This window comes from Danaus plexippus, chromosome 24 (genome assembly GCF_018135715.1).
Source record: "Danaus plexippus chromosome 24, MEX_DaPlex, whole genome shotgun sequence".
In the NCBI taxonomy this organism is placed as follows: domain Eukaryota; kingdom Metazoa; phylum Arthropoda; class Insecta; order Lepidoptera; family Nymphalidae; genus Danaus; species Danaus plexippus.
Window position 1 is genome coordinate 4031497 of NC_083552.1, and position 22216 is coordinate 4053712.

General features: G+C 31.0%; 1 protein-coding gene across 1 annotated transcript; it reads right to left on the bottom strand.

Moving 5' to 3' along the window:
* Window positions 1-16186: 16186 nt before the first annotated feature.
* On the bottom strand, window positions 16187-18044 carry LOC116775922 (fez family zinc finger protein erm-like). Its single transcript, XM_032668975.2, has one exon. The coding sequence runs from the start codon at window positions 18036-18038 to the stop codon at window positions 16890-16892; it is 1149 nt and encodes a 382-aa protein (XP_032524866.2). The 5' UTR covers window positions 18039-18044; the 3' UTR covers window positions 16187-16889.
* Between the last annotated feature and the right edge of the window lie 4172 nt (window positions 18045-22216).

Below are 22216 nucleotides of genomic sequence, written 5' to 3' on the forward strand. Positions count from 1 at the left end.
CGTTGAGACTAACACAATTTATGCGAAATGCTGGGAAGAGATCTCGAGAGTCGAGAGTGTTACCCTAAGCCCTGTTTATTATAATCAAAGGAATAACAAACAAAACACGCTCTTTAATTTGCATCACAAACGATAAAAGAATGACACTCTAACTTAATGCTATGTTAAAATGTCTTGTATTTGACATAAAATATATAAGTACGGGAAATATTTAACCCGATTTTATCTTAATTTTCACTATAAGTACTATATCGAGGTGTATTTCGAATAAATTGTCAATTTGGAGACATAAATTTTAATTTTGTTATTGCTGTTCTTGTGATTTAAATATAAAAAAAAATGCCTATAATTTAATTTTAATACTTCTCGAGTAATTGTGTAACAGACACATGCGGACTGTCACATTTATGTCACTTATTAGAGTAATATTATATGTTCTGTCAAACGTCACCTTTAGTGCGGTTAAGATAGTTATCAAGACTCGTCGATCGCTCCTCTTAGTGTTGACGAATTTCTGAGTCAGGATACGGAATTCAATATTGGCTCGGATTAAACAAAGATGTTAATAATATACGCACTAAAACATGTATATTTTTAATTTCATTATTACAATCTGTACGTCTGTTTGTTTAGAAAACTGCTGGCCGTATTTTACCTTGACTTCCATTCGTACATGCTTTTTTAATTATGCATAGGTCATGCTACTAACAATATACAAATTATAATTTTCGGACGACGTCACAGGACGCAGCCAGTCAGAATATTCTGATATAAACATAATATATATCAATAATTTTAAACATTCTACATTAGCTAGTATCTCCGCTGACATCAGGCCGTCTTTGATCTCGCCTCTCCTGACGCTTGTTTGCTTCTGAAAGGATTCACGTAATTGAATCGACTTCGGACGCCCTCGCGCTGTGAGGGCACTCGGCTCTGTCTCCTACTTTGTTTAATTAAAAATATCTTTGATTTACTCCGATCATTCATGTTTAAGTTGAGTATAACATCACTTTTATATTCGTGATTTATGAACATTTGATGTTATAATTAAATGTAATATTAAATGAAGCAATTATGATGATAAATGATAATCCTAAACTATGATAGAATTTAGGATACACTGATTCAATTTTAAATGATTTATTTAGTCGTGTGCCTATTCTATTCCAGTTGTTTATAGTTGTCGTAAATGATATTAGGGATTTTTTTTTTCTTCAATAGTTTTTATGTTTACTATGAGATTATTTGCATTTATAACCTTAGTTTTCGTTTATTTCATAAATGAATAATCAATTTTAACTGTCCTTTTTAAGTTAAATGATAACTATTACTAAGTTATATTTAAAATAAGGTTCAGTGTCTAGTAATAACGCAACATATTATTGTAAAAATTTTAGGTCAATATTTTAAATTACATCTCAATACTAGATGAAAAAAATATGTATTTTTTTGAATAATATGTTATAAATAATTTAAAGCAAATGTTAAATAAATTTAATAAGAATAATAAATAACACTTTTTTATATAAAACTGATAGCTCTACCGCGTCTCTACTCTTCGGATCACAAAACAAAATGCGACTGGCAAGCGTCGTGTAAACACGGGCTAACCTAATGAGAGTGAATGGGATGGATTTATGCGGATACAACGAGATGGACAGGGATGCTGATATGAGGCTGATGAATGCGCAATACCTAGTATGATAGAGCCACCGAGACAGATATATACGGAACCCTCACGACAGATAGAGCATGCTGTAACAGCTCAGTGTTGCTTATAGTGAATAATTTAGGAACTACCGCCCTTTGGCGTTTGTACACAGATGGCTTTTTATATGTCTGTCTATGTGTTTGTTAGAGCTGCGACTTTTTCTGTAGATATCTTGTAGTATTGATTTGTTTGGACTCTACATCAGGTGCGGTGATAGGTAGAGCTTGAAATATAAAAATACATACATGGACAGCTATATACGTGGTTAATTTAACTTGATCGTTATATAACCTTTGTTACAGATGAAGTTATATGTTATTTGATAGCTTTGTAATTGTTTTATTATGTTATTATTATTTTTTTACATTTCATTCGCTTGTTGATATAATGACGTGATAAGTGGATTAATAATGTGGCTATAATTTATAAGAATATAATAACTTTTATATAGAAATATGTTCTTTTTTATATTAAAATTAATCTTAAGAACGAGATTCTAAAACTAAATAGAGGTTGTTTTATTGTTTTTGTAAACTCTATCGGATGTTTTAATTAAGAATACCTAATTATTTTTTTGTAATAAAAAAAAATAGCCTATTTTATACTTGTATTCTGTTCGTTAGGTATAGAGTTCAGGAGCTTCGGCCAACTTACTCGACTGTATTGAAACTAATTTAAGAATTTTAGAAGAAGTCTTTTTTAAAATGTATATATATACCGAGCAGTGGCGGAATAACCACAAGCCCAGCCATGAAACTGGCTGGAAGAGGCTACAACAAGCCTTGGGGTCTAAATATCCCCAATAAGTCCTGGTGCAGAAGGCAAGGGGAAACCACTGCAACTATTTTCCCAAGGAAGTCGTCATGATCGCGGATCACTGATACGTGATGACCACGAGTCTGCAAAGACTCTTACGACGATGATGACATATATATAATTTAAGACATTAAAATAATGAAGGCTTTCATACAAGAACAAGAGAATTATTTTTAAATATTTTGACCTAAAAAATGATAAAGTATTTCCTATATTTTTTTTCATTATTTCACTGCTATACAAAATTCTTACTATTTCCGCAACATTGACTATGTTGTAATGGAAGTTTCATTCAAATCGGTCCATCCGTATAACAGATAAACACAAAAACCAGTAATATAAAAGTAAATCAGGTGCTAAGATCCCATACCGTGTTATAATGTCACAGCATCTGTTACCGCAGATCGTAAGAGTCACCCCCGAGTTAATCATCATTTGGCGTATAGCGGGTTTGATTCCGTAACGTACCCCCTGCCTATAAAAATATTTGTACACCCCGCGACTCGATCTCATGTTGACTTACAACTCCATTGCGGGATGACTGACATGTTTGAGGTGACACTGGCTGACCGTCGCTTTTATATAGCCATAAATATTTACATACATATATATATTCGACATAAAACATAATATATTTTTTTGTGTTACGTCATCCAAGACTTTCGCGAGCATTAATTGAAATAGAAATCATATTTAAATGAATAAAACTCGCGAAAATCTTAGATATCATTATAAAAATTATATTTTCGGATTACTAGATACGTGTTATTTTTTATTTTATTTTTAACAACATACGCCCGACGTCTCGGTTACTTTGAAGCAACCGTGATCACGGGTCGACGAGATGAGAACGGTAAAATAATTAAAACGCGTAGTAAGTAAATTTGAAAATATAAGTTTAATTTTTGCTGTTATTTCGTGATATGCTTCTGAGCAGTGATTGTTATATGTAATGATTAACTATTTCACGTCTATAAGGTACAGTCATTTTATGGACCGACAGCTCTGTTTAGATATTGATAAAAAATTAATAATATATAATAATAAGTTTGTGATATAATCACGTAAAATAAAATAAAAAAAACAACTCGTTATCACCTACTTTTAAACGAAAATAAAAATCAAATTTTGAATTAAATTAGACACATCTACATCTGTGACTAGTCTTTTGAATGAGTAACTGGTGACTATATAGTTTTATGTAACAAGTGACTCGTGGTAAGTGAAGCCACTAAGTAGGTTTTATATCTTATTTATTTTTTATGTTTTATTTAATTCAAACATTAGAAATAGACTTACTATACGATTGAACAAATTAATATTCACATCTTTATGCTTACTATAAGTTTTTCAACGACACTAAATACGGAGCGTTAATAGTTTTTCATTCATAAATCTTCACAAATTATAGTAGGCATTAACGTAAGTTACTGGATGTGAAACTGGATACGACAAACGCATAGCATGAAGTGTCTTAAGGGAAACGAGTGGTAATCATAATATTTTAATATGACCTATTTGGTGAAATTTATATTAAAATTATATATATGAAATATATACAAGGTTAAAACTATTTTTTCAATAATAACAGTACATACAGATAATAATTAGACCAGGTTGAGACGGAGTCTTAAAGGAAATTGTTGGGTCAATTAAAAAAATTAATTTTGTTTTTTATCATATAAAGACTTAATTCATATTAACTATACATTACAATTTACTTCTCGTCTGTTCGTGGTCACGGTCGCTGTGGAGTAACCGTGACGTCAGCAGTATGTAGTTAAAATAATGAAAAAACGCGTAGTAATTCGAAAATATTTGATTCATTTACGAGTAAATTAATACTCCCGAAAGTTTTAGATGTCATTACGTGTATTCGTGAGTTTTTTCCAAAGTTAAATAGTTTTTAATCGTTGAAAGTATAGCGAGTTTACTTTCGTGCTAAAACTTTAATATATATGTGGGTGTGTTGTTAATAAAATTTTGGTTTTTATCTAAATATAAACTAAGCATGTTTCTTCTTTATGTCATAATTTTTCTTTCACTTATATATGTTTCTGTATACTAAGTGTTGCCTACTACCATACATATTTACCAATGATATAATGTTTGTAAAAAAATATAGTATTTCACGTGTTGTATATAAGTTATTTTATATATACATATATATTGATAATAATCTTCAATAAACATATTTGTTACAGACCCCACCGGTAGCTGGTACAAGCGCAGTTTATTAATCTATGAACAATTAACTGACGCGTGCGTGGGTCACGTGACCCCCGTGACGTCATTAACGCCCCTAATAAGCGATATCTTCAGCTATACTAGGTATTGTCTATGAAAATGCAAATAAAATCGTCTGGTGTGGAAATATCAGGGAAATTTTGTATTATCTATATATAATTAAATTATATTTAATATAAATTTTCAAGATTTTTCACGAGGAAATATGTATTTATTCACGAACAAAATATCATTTTCCGGACACGAGTGAAGCTATTCTGTTTGTTAAAAAGTAAACATTAAGAATGTAATTCCATTCAAATATTTATTTAAGTAATAAAATACTAGCCTTCGCCTGCGATTTCGTCTATGTAAAATTCTGAATAAGGCTTAGACAGGAATAAGTAATGTGATAAATGATAATACTACGAAGATATTTCATAATTTTCCATATAGCGGTTTCTGTTTGAAAGTGCAACAAACACACATACATATTAGTTTGCTACTAGCTGTTGAATTGTACTGATTCATTATTCAATGTACCAATGTATTGTTGTTCCAAATTATCTCCTGTATCTCCACCCCCCTACCATGTAATTATAATCAAAACTGATCGTTTATTTTCCAATAAATCGTGAACTCAACGAGGTAATAACTAACAAGTGAATCGTGGTTCACTTACTCTTAATAATCCATTAAACTTCGATTCCCACCCGCATATTACTTTGTACAAGCAAAAATATATCTTATATTATAGCATTTGTGGTAGCATTTCGCTTGTGTGTACCGTAATACGATTTATATACAGGATGTTGGCAGTGATGTCGTTCAGACAATAGGAACATTGCTTCGTATCAAGTGCTGTTAATATTAACAGTTTATATTGAATTTTTTTTCGCGTTAAATTGTTTTATACATTATAATGAAATCATTTAATTACTTGTATTTTGATTATGATATATTTTGAAAATATTCACTAATATCTGTGATATATGTTTTTTTATTATATGTATAAACGGAACGTATATAAAAATTAAGTAATTTAATATGAAGAAATTAATAAAAAAAATAAATAAAGATTCAGTATACATTTCGACGTTTGCGTTTCAACAAAAAAAAAAATAAAATAAAAAAATAAAAAAACACAAATTGCTTTGTGAGAATTAGTTGAATATGAATTCTCATAGCCGTAATAATTTGATCGGAGCGTGACGGAAATTGCTTTTCGTTAAGCGATGATGTTTTAATGAACCGTTTAATGGTATTGTTTTTAAAACAATATAATATATATATATATACATGTTTATATGATACGGGAATAATAAAATAGTAAGAACAAATATATATATGTATGTATTTTTCAATTTACATATATAAAATTAATGAAAAAAATTGCCAAAATATAATAAGAAAAATCACAATAAGTGAGTTTTTTTCGGACGAAATGATGTAAATAGCTTAGCTTGTTCTCGCAAGGGTTGTAAAGTATCATGTTGTAACATAGATAGCAAACATTTGGAATTATTATCGTTGTTTGTTCAAATTAAGAGAGCAAACAGCGGGTCCCGCCGGGAGACCTACATATGTCCGTCTGTGGACAATTTATAACATATTTTATGCTCGAATAAAAAGTTTGACGCCCCTTGTTTGTAGATAAACTAATTTATTTCGTCCCTTGTATCTTCTTCCTGAGATAATTTTGTATGAAGAGATATGTTTTTGAGACACTGGTCTTATATATTTGCATATACAAAAATTCTATACCGATGCGAGTTAAAATCTAATTTTTTTATTTAAGACCAGTTATATAATAAAGATTTAAATAAAATTTGTACGTGAATTGGAAATTTTTTAAACAATTTTTAAGATAATTGCTCATGTTTGTAAACATTGCTTTTGGGACGGTCACATTTCATATGCTGTAGAAGTACCTATTTAATTTTTTTAAGTATGTATAAGGCTTTAGAAAAAGAGTATTTTTATTATAATAAACACGATTAAATTACACGCACTTCATATTTACGAAACACACCTACACACATGTTTGTTATTGAATTTCAAAATTTATTTCTATTATATATGTAACTTAAACATTAATTTTTTTAATTAATTTTAAATAAATTATCTTTTGATTACATCTAGTAAATATAACAATTTTTCTTGCCTCGATTAGTATAATCAAAAAGAATACTGAGCATACACTTTTTAATTCGTAATCACACATAAGTTTATTAAATAAAAAACTACACACGCTCCGTAAGCAGTTTGCAGATGCGCACTGGTTGTAGGGAATCTATTAATCACTAGACCCATCACTACTTGTCAGTTTTGACATATTAATGCGTGTAATTATAAAGATAATTCCTTTATAACATTCGACAAACTCCTTCACGTTTCCTTCCTTCCTTGGGTACTCAAGATTATAATTGATCGGACAAATAAAAACGTTGACATTGGCAAAATATCCGACGATTCCAGTGCGAACGGGGCTTTAGTATGAAAAAAATCCTTATAAATATAATATTCAGGTAAAAATGTACTCAGTTATAGATTACGCAATAAATTTTCAAATTTTTTTTTTCACCAGCTCACCTCTTCTCGAATCCATCGTTCTGATCTCCATTGTGTGTCGAGTGGGTCACAACTTGAGGACATTTGCCTCAATAAGTTGTCATAATAATAAACGCGGTCTTCGAGTTATTCTTATTGTAATAATATTTAAGATATTATTTGACGTAATATTATAAATTACAGCTATATTAATACTTATTTGAAATTCAATTAAATAATATCAGAGGCTGCAGATTCAAATACCACTCTTGTTGATGAATTTTTCGTCATATATTTTCTTATTTAAATATCATTTTAATTACTAACATCTAAACTTTTTTATTTACAAATCTACATGATAATTATAACAAATTAATCTAGAGACGAAACCTATCAGCGTTCCATGGATTTCCCGTGGTGGTGTCGGGCCATCGTTGCAGGGAGAGGAGCTTCAACAGTGCCAGGGACTCGCGACTCAGGTGTAGCTTTAGGTCTCAAACAATATAAAAATAAATCATTTAAGGACATTCAAAATAACCTTTTAATAATTTTTATTAATTGCAACTATATATAAAATATAATTAAAAAATACTAACTTTTTGAATGAACTGCTAAAGTAATCTGTTAGTGTTAATTCCAATTGTATTTTTCGTTGCTCTATATATATATATATATATATATATATATACAAATTGTCGACTAATTGATGACGTAATGAAGATGATCGTAGATATTTTCGTGAATCAAAAAAACATAGAGCGCACTTCCTCAACAAATAATTCGTTTTCGGGTAAGGATCATAATAGTTACAAATCTTAAAATGATTTGTACACCCACAAATATATATAACAATGCCACACTACAGACAGACCGACGCCGTTAACACTGGTTAACGCTGGCTAATACTGGTTAATACTGGTTAATGCTGCTAAACGCTGCATAATGCCGCTTAAACCGGAAGCAGCTTCCGACCTCAAAGAGCCTTCCGACTAACTCGAGAATGACATTGTTGTATCTATATTGTTGCACAAATAACATAATTATTAATTATATATGTTATTTATTATAAGAAAATATCTTATTACTATAGTATATAAAATAAATAAAAAAATATATATTATCTACATATAGGCAGATATAAAAAAATGTATTTTTGATATTATATTCGTACGATCTTTTCTGACTATCCAAAAATATTTTATGCCATATATTAATATAGAATTTATAAAAAATCACATTTATTAGCACCGCATACTAGTTTAGTGGCGTGTGTTTCCTCACGAGTATTAGAACTTTGTTGATATATAAGTTAATCGGTTCTATTTGACATAAAAGCTAATGAATCGATTGTGATCAAACTTTGAATTAATGTAGCGCATGTATAAGAACAACAGGTATGCAAGAAAGAAATATTATATTCGGTTCTAACCCCAAAATAATATATATATATATGTGTGTATATGTACTTTTTTTTTATTTAAACTTTCTGCATACTTGTAGTATAACATAATATTTAGATTTTCTCACTTAACCTAACGAGCCGAGCCTTTGTTTAAATTGCTTAAATAAGTTAATATATTACGTATTAAAGTCACATCAGGTACAACTTTGTATAAAAAACACTATATCTCTGTAATCAATATGTTATCTACACTCGAGCGCCCAATATCTATAACACAATATTGGCTCAGCTTCCGTGCCGTTGCTCAATAAGCTCAGTTCCTCGCTCAGTAAGCTCAGTTCCTGATATCTCATTCTGTGTCACCGGAAACTACACAATGGCCAGGATTTGCGAGCGCGTCAGAAATGTCTCAATGGATATTATATTTGCTCGGATTGAGGCAGCTTTTATAAAAAAAATATATAATTGAAGTTCTATTAAAATAGTGTTATAATATATATACGAAGAAATAACTATATTATAGACTTAGTCTATATATAAGGTTTATTATTTATTAAAATGTTGTTTTATAACAAAAAATTTTATTCGTAAATCTAAGACGTTATTGTCCGTAACAATTTTACGATATTTATAATCTCACCAGTAATTTTACAAGCTGCGTATTGAGAGATTCGCGTTTTTTATTCGTTTATCAAGTAAAATTAAAATCAAGCACAAAGTATTGTCTATAAAACTATTAGTTCTCATGTATGTTAAATATGAATACTTCTGGCCTTGATACAAAATATTTACTCTAAGTCCTTACCGACATACATACGGAGCGTTAATAGTTTTCCATTCATAAATCTTCACGCATTATAGTATTAGGGTTATTGAATGAAAAACGGTAAACGCTTCGTACGTATGGATAAGCAAACATGCAGTAACGGTACAAACATACTTTAAATATAAATTAGTACATAATGAGGTCTAAGACTTTCGCGAGTTTTATTCATTCATCTCATCTGCCCGTGATCACGCTTGCTGAAAAGTAACCGAAACGTCGGAGGTATGTACCTAGCTTTAACTAAAAACAGAGCAGGCGTAGTATCCGAAAAATATTAGTTTCATTCAAATAAATTAGTACATTTCTCTAAGTGTTTACATTTAATAAAATATATTTAGCAAATAACATTTACGTACTTTACTCATTTCATATATTATATGTAAATATAATCATATTTATAATATACATATACTGTTACATATATACAAAAGTTTGAGAAAATTCTCAATCGTGATAAACTCATTATTACATGTCTTTAATAATAGGGAATTTAAAATTTTATGTATAATTTTTCTTAATCGACCTTGAAGCATCTATTTGGTGTGATACAAACTATTTATTTTATTTCGAATTTAATGAATTAAAATATTATATTGTATGTATGTTTTCACCCAAATTTCATGTTTTTTTTTATATAATAAAAATCGTTCAAGATCACAACAAAGTCCGCCCTCACTAATAGGCTTATGTCATTGTGACGCGACCACAGATTATGTTATTGTGCCAGGATTTGTTGCAAAATTTTGTACAATTCTGCGGATTTCGATTCATATATCATTGTTGGCGTATTACACAACAATTTGTTATCATTGAATAGATTTACACGTATATGTATGTAATCGTCATAATAGGTACTTATGTGTGTATCATAGTTAATAATTCTTTGCCTGTCATGTAAAAGATATTCGACAAGCAGGCTGGCGTCTTGACCTAATTGTATTGTTCGATATTCAAACGCTTGGTACATTAGATTTTTTTTTAATACTACGGCCTCTTTCGAACTACATTCGAATTGTGGGATGTTCTGATCTGAACAACTGTCAAACTAATGACAGACTGTCAAATAACTGATGGTTACTTCAAACGTCCTTAGCAAAAAGTACCTACATTATAAATTTATTTGCTTAAAATAATAATATTTAAATGAAAGGCTTCATTCCATTCCACGAACTCCTTAGTGTTTCCTCCACACAGTACTCAAGATAATTTGTCCACAAATTCGTCAACAAATAAAAACGTTGACATTGACCAAATATTCCACGATTCGGTGCTAATGAAGGCATAGTATAAGAGGTTTCTTAAATTTTCTAAAGTTTTTGTGCATTTTTCATGGGTTTGTGCATTTAATTACATTCCACTTACTACTAGAAAAATGAATCAATGTAATCTTTTTTCAAGTTAAGGCGCGATTTGTTATATTATATAGATTTGTTTCCCGTGTAGGTACACGTTTAAAATTAAACTATGTTTTTAGGATAACTGCACGGTTTTATTATTTTATAATACATTTTCTATAACTTTTTATTACTACTCAGCGCCCGTGACGAGAGGACGAGATGAAAGTGTATGTTATCACAGATGATAAATACCAAGACTTATCGACAGTTGACAAAATGTAAAAATAAAAAGGCGTAGTTTTCCGAAAAACATAAATTCATATAGATTTATAGTAACACCATAAAATCAATTTTATTTTTCTCTTTAATTAATTTCATAACCAGCATCCAACTCCGAAACCCTTAAAAAATCTGAATAAACAAAAAAATATTATACAACTTATGAATACTACAAATTTATTGTATTCCATAAATAGAATTCTGTATAACAATTACCAATAATAAAACAACCCATAACTGTATTATAAACAATTCTTTCAAATAACTTGTTACATTCAAGTCTTAATGATATTATTAAAACGAGGTCCAAATGAATCTTAAGTGCTCTCAGCTCTGTTAATATTAACTACACGCAGTAACCCCGACCCGCTCGGGGTCAGTTAAACGAATAACTGAAATAAACATTTTGTTAACTGCACTCCAATGAACACATAAAACGCGTCGGCTAAATCATAACAGGACACAGATTATGACAACACACGCAGATGCGTCTGATTTTTAAACGATAAGTCAAACCACAGTTTCATTATTACTTCAATTCTCTTCTGATGTTACATTCACCTATATAGAGTTTTATTTCTTGTATAACATACAATTATAATTCTCTTACTATTTTGTTACTTTGTTGTAACTTTTTAATTGTATCGCTCTATTAAATACATTGTTTTTATTTATATAAATTATTATTTATGCTTAAAAAAACGTTCTGTATTAATAATCTTTGCTGCCGGCTTACGTTAAGAGATCGCAAATTTGTTAGATTGCGCCCCCGTTCAGCTCGGTACAGCAATATGCTTCTCATAATACCCGTCAGCGTTGGATGCTTCATTGTTGTGACGGCGAGGGTCCTATTTTTTAGTTTTTAATTTAATGCCACATCTATTGTTTCTTGGTTGAAAGCTGCGGTAATGTTATTCGCAACGTCAACTGCGATATATGTATTTTATATTTGTGCATAATTAAAAAACTATTTCAATTTAATTTCAAATATTCTTAGCATTTTTTAAACATATGAGACATTGGCTGAACACGATCAGTCTTTGAATAAGAAAAGTCAATAAAGAAATGAAGTGACGTGAGCATAATTTTAGTATGTAACTGTCAAGTTTGTACACTAAACTTACTTTAAGGTTACAAACAATTAATTATAACTTCAGTTTTTTTTTCATTACATTCAATTATATTTTTATTATATATTTTTAATCTGTCAATACTTTCCCGCCAAAAATCACACAATATTTTCCAATTCCCACCAAACATTCGTTTATATCGCACCGATATCAAAGGAGGGTAATTTGTACTGCAATTTTTCCTCCACTGGCGCCGACGCGGTGACGTGTATTGTCAAACAGATAACAAGCTATGTCTGTCGTTTGCACGTTGCAATTTACTGTAATGGCCATCCCGGAAATAAAACCCCCGAGCTTTAACTATTTTCGGCTAGGCTAAGCTATTTCATAGCTACATTTTATCTTGCTTTGATTTGTATGAAGTAAATTTTTTTGGAGGTTACTATTTTGTTTGTTATAAAATTTAACTTCATTCGCAGACTGTTTATTTCATTTGTCGTTTTTTTTTGTATATTTTTAAAAATATTTATAATTTATATTCTTAGGAATACATATTTAATTATATACACACACATATATATAAATAATAATTTTAGGTTCAAATACTTCTCGTACCTATGGATATTTCGTCTATATTTCTGCTTCAATCAAAACACAACATATCTACAAGCCCCTCAATGTGTTTATATACTGGCATTATTTCCCTTCGTCTTATAAGCTGTATTCTATAAAATACAATTAACGTATTTTATAGAATACAACTTTCAACGTAAATATCAATCATCGATACATATTACAAAACAAAGTCCCTCGCCGTGTCTGTTTGTTTGTTTGCGATAAACGGAAAAACTACTGCACCGATTATCAAACGGTTATCACAACTCGATAGCGTGATTCTCGAAGAAGGTTTTGGTATATAATTTGTTAAGTTTTTGTATTTACTTGTGTGTACATTAATGATATTTGTTGAAGATGTCGGAAAAACATGAGCCGTCTGAGAGCTTTTAACGGAAACGCTGCTTAAAGTCTTTGAGATATAACAAAATTATATATCTATGGTGGAATTGTGTATATAGGTCTATAGAAAAATCCGCGGTAGCATACGTCTATACCTTAAGGATAACCTACTATATACATTTTACGACTTTTAAAAATTGGCATTCCTAAAGCGTTAATTGGAAAAGAATTTACACAAATTTACGTAAAATATTACTTCGTTTTCAAGCCTACATTAGTATCTGTAAATTGCTTTTTAAGTCATTTAAATCGTCCGTACCATTTGAAAGTTATCATAATATAAGTTTAATAATTCTCAAAATTAAATAGGCTATTTTAAATTTTTTGTCAAGTTTCCGTGCGAAGCCGGGGCTTGTCCCTAGTATTTCAATAATTACACATATATTGTTTTATCTCCCAAAACAAATAAATAAATGTCTCATTTAATGTAATAAATTTTTCATATTGAAATATATATATATATATGGTTAATGAAAATTACTCTTGAATAAAAAAAAATATTTGTGAATGCTCTTGCGATAAGTATAAAGGGAAACGTACTAAAAAAGCTACTATACTTTGCTTACTATACTGATATGTCTGTTCTAGATCAAACAGTAATTTGATAAATTCAAAAATTTTTTTTTAATACTCCTTTTATAAACATAACTTAGTAACAATCTTAGGAAATACCTAATTGCATATAGTTTTAAATAATAAATCTAGATAATTCCACAAACGAGGAATAGAAAAATTATTTCGTGTTATTTATTTCTTCATAGATACTCGTAATTTGCCAAAGAAATCATTTGTTTTTAAATAAAACTAGAATATATTAGATATGGGAGGTCCCGAGTCCGATTTTTTAGATCTAGAATGACGTATTACCTTATATGGTAATTGAAATTAAACGTGTTTACAAAAATCCATGAAATATTTTTTTTTTATTTAGTACCAAAATTTTTAAAAACTTAGTATAAAACGAGTTAAATAAAAACTTCCGCTAAATAAAAAATGACTATTTTGAAAACAATAAAATTATTTTTCCTTTAAATCTGATATAATTTTGACTACCAAAAGTTTGTAATAACCTATATCCATTTAAAATTCCAAGATACTTTTGTCATATTAGTCTGCCCAGAACTCACATCAATTCATTCTTGGAACGTACTTCGAAGGCAGCCCTAGTAGGTTCGTTTCAAATTTGGTTAGGTAGGGAGAGGAGGTTGGACGGTGGAGGTGAGCGTTTAACACGCGTTAGATAGGGCCCTTAACCCTACACCTGGGCCGCAAGTCCCAGGCACTGTTGAAGCTCCTCTCCCTACAAGGATGGACCCGGCGCCCGCACGGTGAATCCATTGAATGCTGAGAGGTTTCGTCTCTACAATGGTAACGCAGAGCGAGAATTTAATTATCAAAAATATATAATAACTATGATATTACTAATAAAAACGGTAAAAGTTGCCATAAAAAATAACCCTGAAATAGGCCTAAGTTAATTGATTAAAGAGTTTTGTAAACAACATTTAGTTTTTTGATTATGAAAAATCATCATTATTGAGCCTTAATTTCTATTGTTGATGTCCCTTAAAACTGTTTTATTTAATAACATATAATATGAATGAAATAAAATATATAAGGCAGTTCTGTTTTAAATTTAACATTAGCATAGTCAATTATAATAAATATTGCAAGTTATAATTTATTCCAAAAATGTCAAATAACGTATAATGACCCCTTAACCTACACCTGGGTCGCAAGTTCCAGGCACTGTTGAAGCTCCTCTCCCTGCAAGGATGGACCCGGCGCCCGCACTGTGAATCCATGGAATGCTGAGAGGTTTCGTCTCTGTCTTGTGTAATAAACGAAATTTTTCATATTAATCTTATGTTGTCCAAATGTTATTAGCTTCAGACCATACAACATGATATTTTAGTAAGGAGTATTGTTATCGTAATAGCCAAAGTTCAGTAGATATATATATATATATATATATATAAATTTATAAGTACGTAGGTATGTATGAGATGGCAGCCAGGGGACACATTCATACACGTATTTGGTAAACATTTATCCTACTCAATTAATTTCCTAATAACCATGTCTTAGAAAATATTATGTTTATATTAAATTAAAAAAAACACAGAATGTTTTATAACGAGTCATTTAAAATCAACGGTCCCTGGATTGATTGTACTTTAAGTTATAATCAGGAGTCACAATAGTCTCATTGTTCATTTGTAAGTCAAAAGTCCGTTACTCGTAGCCGTGAAGGCGGTACGTGCGCACGAGTTTCCGGTGTACAAAAGCTCAGTGCGATATTCAATTATTTATAAATTTAAGCTCGTATTTCATATTATCGCGGTTCAGTGATTCCCAAAGTATTTGCCTTTTTGTTTTTAATTATATTTTAATAATATTTTTTTTTATATAAATTTTCTAATCAAATCAATCGCTGAATAATGACTTGAAGGTTATTTTTTGTACGTAATATTTATATATTAATTACTATATGTTTGTAGGGTAAGAAATACAGAGCGATTCGAGTTTTGAACTGTATATTATCTGTTTTTCGTTTGTCAATACACTTTTTAAAGGCACTGGTTAAAATTACGTGGATTAAACTAAACTTTGAGTAACCTAACTTCGTTCAGGGCGGTTGCTGTTCAGTTGACAAAGCATACTTATCGTACTCTCAGCACTTACTCCTGCTGCGTAAACGTTAAATCTTGATGTAATGGGGTAGAAAATTAATAAAATTTTATTTACAGATATAACTTTAATAATAATATTAGTTAGTTAAGTGTTGATTGAAGTAACATACATATGTTTTTGTACACATTCATAACAAATTAATATTGATAGCTAAAACCTCGAGTTATTAGTAAAAAATTCAAAATAACTATGAAAAAAATAAAACGACGCACATATCGATAATATATATTTATAATCTCAATATAATAGGTACACACATATTGCGTTTTAAACTAACATTATTTACATATAAAATTCAACGGTAAATTAATTCAACCAGCCGTCACTGTGAACTAAACGCTAGCAGATATTTTTTTTATGTATAATTAATTTTAATGCTATTCTAAAAGATCTCATCCGGCTACAGAATCTCTGGTAAATATTTTAGAAGATTTCAATATATTTTATATACATAATAGAGCATTTTTAATAAGTACGTTTTGTATGGATTCATTGTTGTATTGTAAGTTGATAGTAAGATTTGGTCAAACAGATAGATGACTATATAAGAATTTAATACATCGTCGTATATTTTTTGTAATTTTTGAAAGATACGTCAAGAAATATATTTAATATTTCTGAATAATAACACAAGTTCATACATTACATATTTACATAATCCTAATTTATTACATTATACTGATCTCGTCAGCGGCATATTATTTTCGAAACAGCAAAATTTAAATCGTTCATATAGTTATGTACATTTTGTTCAGATCAAAGAAGCATTGGTAATACCTTGTCGCGGTGAACTATTGAATCTTAAAATATATATTTTTCTAAGTAAAACATTCGTAACTACTACGTAATTATAATATAATATTTACAAAACATATAATATATTTATCTACGCGATCTTCAAATCCTGTGTCAATTCTCATTCGTTAGATTCGCTATAGTTTTTAAAGTAATTTTCGGGTCACAAGAGTTTGGAGAAGAATGTATTGGGGGCGGTCATCCGGGTGGGGTCCAGGATTCTTGGGTAGGCTGTTCCGAGGAAGGGTCTGAAGGCTGCTCTTCTCGTCTCTTCCCCTGGACTAGCCGTCGCCTCTTGGGTCGACTCGTCCTGCGTGTCCAGAGAAGAATCATTATTAGTACTACCAGCACCCATGTGCAATTTCCTCGTGTGCTTTTTGAGATCGAAATTCCTGCAGAACCCTTTAGCGCATATACTGCAAGTGAACGGCTTCCGCTCGTTGTGTGTGTGCATATGGAATGTCAGGTTGTATATCTGGTGGAAGGCTTTGTTACATATATTGCATTTATAAGCTTTCTCACCGCTGTGCGTCAATCTATGATTCTTGTAATTGCCCTTCTGATGAAATCCCTTGCCGCAGAACTCGCATACGAAGGGCTTGTAGCCGGCGTGTATTCTTGCGTGGGTGTTCAGCGTCGACGAGCGGTTGAATGCCTTTCCGCATGTGAGACATTTGTGTGGTTTCTCGGATGTATGTATAATTTTGTGGCGGCATAATGTCGAGGCCTGTCGGAAGCCTTTACCGCAGATCTTGCAGACGAAGGGCCTGGCCCCCGTGTGGACGGGCATATGCCTCGTCAGGTTGTAGTGCGCGTTGAAGACTTTACCGCAATCACCGCATGCGAAGCTTTTATTTTTCGCTGGTGACGGCGTCGGGCCAGTAGTCGAGGAGACGGCGTGGTCTGCCGCAGGAGCTCTTGGACTAGGAGGTCTCGGCACCGGAGACTGCACCGGTGGCGGACGAGGCATGTGCAGTTGGTGGGCGTAGGTCAGCGACACTAGGTCAGGTCCATAATACAATAGCGGGTAATGAGATACTAACTGTCGCCTTGCCGCTGGTATGTACTGTTTAAACGCTGAGTCCAAGAGATGCGCTCCGTACGATAAAAATCCGGGAGGTGGTGGAATTTCTGGTGACACAGATTTCTTCCTGTCGGGCTCCATGAGTCTTGCGATGGAGAAATTGAGGACGGGTGCTGTAGGGGTGTCAGGGGACTTGGCCCTCTCGGGGGAGGACTCCCTGGGGCCCTCAGGGCGGGCTGACGACTGGAATGGCTGCATTTTCGCGACAAGTACCTGTGGAGATGGCATTGTTAGTGAGAGTCAGTGGTGGGCGGAAATCTCGTGTGCATTGTGACAGCGGTTAAGTCACAATGGATGTCTGCTTGTTTTAAGTAAATTGCAAGGGGTGTACCCTTTTCGATTTGTCGCGGCGCCTTTGTACAGAAATCGTTTGCAAACATTCGTTCGGATTGCGTTTTGTGAATGGCACGAAATGGGAAAGGGCCCTTCAATACGCATTCAGACTACACTTTCGTTACTAATTAAGGAAGTAGATGCGTTTATTTAGTTTATTTTGGAAAATATATACGATTCTAATCTGACAAATATTTCCTTTGTTTTTCATTTAAATGGAACTTTCAAAATATGAATCAATCATAATGAACACTTAATCTTCATTTGTTTAAGACTCGATTTAATTCCACGAAACGCGACCCTTTAAATTATGTTTACGTCCAAACAAAACTAAAACAAAAACAAAACTCAATAAAACAATTCAGAATATTTAACCGAACACACACCAACTTGAACGTCCCACGGCCTGAAAGGGCCTGGCGTGCGATTGTTATATTAAAAAAAAATATGTTCTTTAATTAAACAAAAATAAAAGAAATCGTAAGGGCACCCCTTAAGCGTTTTAAAACAATAGCTCGGTTATTTGCTAGGCTATTTAGGGTTGAAGTCGCGTGGAGAACGCATATTGTGTGCAATTGGACTGGTTTTGTCACCCCTACCTATAACTTCACGATTTTTGGTTTGTTCAAACTATACGAGGCATATTTTTATAATTAACCCAATTAGTATATCTTATTGTATGCTAAGATAATATTTATGTCCGTCTGTTTGTTCTTTTGATTGTTATTAATGTATTAATTGATTTTATTTAATATTTTTCTTGCGGATTTCGAGTGTAACTTAAGCCAGGTGCAACCAGCCCCGTACAATCACAATAGTCGACAAGCGCTTATTATGTTATTGCATTTCCAAGTTGACGTGTAACGGCGGATATTTATTTGCCATTGTTCTTTTGTACCGTTATTTTGGTATACCAAAAGACCAAAAGACCAAAAGACCGGAGCATAGCCACACTATAAATTAAATATGTCACTACATATTTTAATACATCGTTTTTCAGATAAATCTTCGACTACCTTAGTAAAATGCTATAACAGCTTCTTCAACTTAAACAACCCATAACCTATTTTAGTGATTATGTAGGGAAATTTAATGATTTTTAATGGAAATTCATGCTTAATCAAATATATTGTAAAATATATCAGTTACGCTCTCACAAACCCTTGATAGCAGATCATATCTTAGCATCACATTATCCTAAATGCTGAGTCAAAGGCTAATCTTCGCCAATATCATAATTACTCTTATCACGCACGAGATTGGGCACATGCTGGCACTTCAAGATGACTCCAACAGAAAATGAACCCTATCCTATTATATAAAAAGTTGAAATTAAAAAATTTGCTGTCTTGAATTTCTTTTCAACCCTCGGCCATTGTTGGTGGAAAATATTGATGCTATTAAAATTGAGCCTTATTACTTTTATTTTATGTTATAAAACAGCTTGCAGTTAAATCTATGTTTTATTCAATTTGAATTGTTTGCTTTTAACTCAAAGCAAGTAAATATAAATGCATGTTCAATCTGAAATTCTGAAGTCCCTCAAACGTTTGAAGAATCTGTTGTTTTTTTATTCGTGGAAAGCTTTCGAGTTATTGAGATTATAAAAAATATGTAATTAATTAAGGGAGAGTGGATATTTTTATCCTTCAAATTATTTAGACGATTAATATTGTTCTTAATTTTCAAATAATCCCTGAGTAGATATGTATACATTTTACTATTTACACAAAATACTCGGAAGCTATTAAAGTATTATTATTCTATACTTTTATCATAAAAATTTGTTCAAAACGCCGCAATGCCACATAAATAAAAATAAATGCCACGTCAAAATTTGTTCTGTCAGAAGTGACGTGACCTGTCACCGCAAGGCGCCATCTCAGTCAACAGCGCGCCATTGTTTGGCAAATCACTTAATACTTAACAAGACATTTCATGGCAAAGAGGTGTTTAAATTAGACGTTGAATTAATATTTCATTATTAATCTTTATATTTATACATCGACGGTACAAATAAAACGATAAAAAATATATTAAATTTTAAACATAATTGGACGAATACGTGAAACAAAATAAATTACCCTGTAGAGTTATTCCACGTATGAAAATTTGCCCGTTTTTAATTAAATAGTCTGCTTTAGAAGAATTATGAATGAAAAACTATTCAAACTCTTTAGAACTAGAATAAGCATAATGTATGTAACATCGACATATTTCTATCTCTTTCCCTCGTTGTGAAAGTAAACATCTGTCTCGTTCTAAATAAAATATGTAATCAGAAATACGAGAGCATTCGCATAGAAACCGTTGTCCAATGTATCCTGACCTACGCGTTTTGCGCTGTAATCTATTACACTGTTATCTTAAATTTTAGTATAATCATGATTAAATGTATCATCTTGTTTCACGATTGTTTGAAATAAAATTATATTATGAAAATGAAAACGTCATGACATCATTACCAGTAGCAAAGCGCTTCAACACAAACAGAAGCGCCAACAGCTAGGGGTCATTACATAATGGTCAATATTTGTATTTGGGGTGTAAGCCGTTAAGCCGCAAATGGTTTATTACTGACAAATTATAGTGTTTGGCTTAGTGTTGACAAACGAGATAGTATCGATATATATAGTATTTTATCTATAGCTGGTTTGGTTTAGATTATAGATAATTTTACAACACTTGAAATAATTTGAAAAATATTCATAGCATGTTTATTTGAAATGACATTGTTGTATGAAATAACAAAAATGCTTCAAAACCGTAATAACACGTAACTACTATAATATAATATATACTAGATTTAAATGCGAATATATAAGTCTATCTGAACTCAGTAATAAGTAATCGCGTCGACGGGATTAAGTTATGTAAGTGACATATCCGACCCTAATAAGCGTTAAGTCTTTTACGAGTGACGGAGCGCCCCCAACACTTGTGATGATGTGTTTGGAATCTGATTGTTATGGATTTGGAATTAAATTATATTGAACTTAACACAGATGTATGTATGTTTAGATTCTCGATTTTATATATCGGTCGGATATGTTGAAAAGTCGGATATGTGAAGTGTCGGATATGTTGAAACACCTGTATATTGAGCTATCGTAAGGATTGTTGATGATTTTTATTATAAATAGATTTTATTTATAGCGTTAAAGCGATTGAAAAGTATTTTCGTATTGAAATAAAATACATTTATTCTAGCGTAGTAAATATATATGTTACATTTATAGAATAAAAAATTACTATTATTTTATAGGAAATTTTGTAAGATATCATGAAGTACAATTAAATCGTAAGAATTTTCTTAGAGGCGTCGCGTTGTTTAGAATAGAAGTATAGAAAATGTAAGTAGCAAAATTTTTATGAGAGAGACAGTATTAAATGAAAAATAATAATACTGATTTTATATTAAATGTTAGATTTTCTATCATTATTATGACATTGAGTTATAATATTTTACATATATATTCCTTTATTTATAAAGTATTATTTAAGAAAAATATAATTTAAAATCTAAGTACATTACAGTACATGTCTATTCTTCACAATTTAATAAGAACATATTTGAAATATAACGGTTGTTTGTTATTTCATGATGAAAATTTGTAACCGAATTTAAAAACAGAATTTCCATTTTCAAATTTAAAAATGTGCGAGAATATTAATATATATATATATATATATATAAATATTTTTCAAACCATCCAATTTATAATGACGGGTGTCCTAACTCCTGAGTCCTGAGGGATCTGGGGTTCAATTACGTACTGTAAATATTTGTTTGAACAAACGAGCTCTCGAACTTTCTGATTGCTTACGTAAGAACCTGTTAAATACTGCCTTGATTTATATATATATATCTATATCTATATCTATATATATATATATATATATATATATATATATACGTATATAATAAAAGAAATTTTTTTTCGTTATAGTAATGTTAGAAACTTAGCCTTTAAAGTGTTTAATACGTAACATTTGACTGTGTTTTATTTATTAGCAACTTATTATATATATCACTAGCTGACACCCGTGACTTCGTTTGCGTTATTTTAATA

Bases quoted from the DNA above. Each gene is read 5' to 3' on its own strand.
- LOC116775922 (XM_032668975.2), bottom strand. From the start codon at position 18,038: ATGCCATCTCCACAGGTACTTGTCGCGAAAATGCAGCCATTCCAGTCG.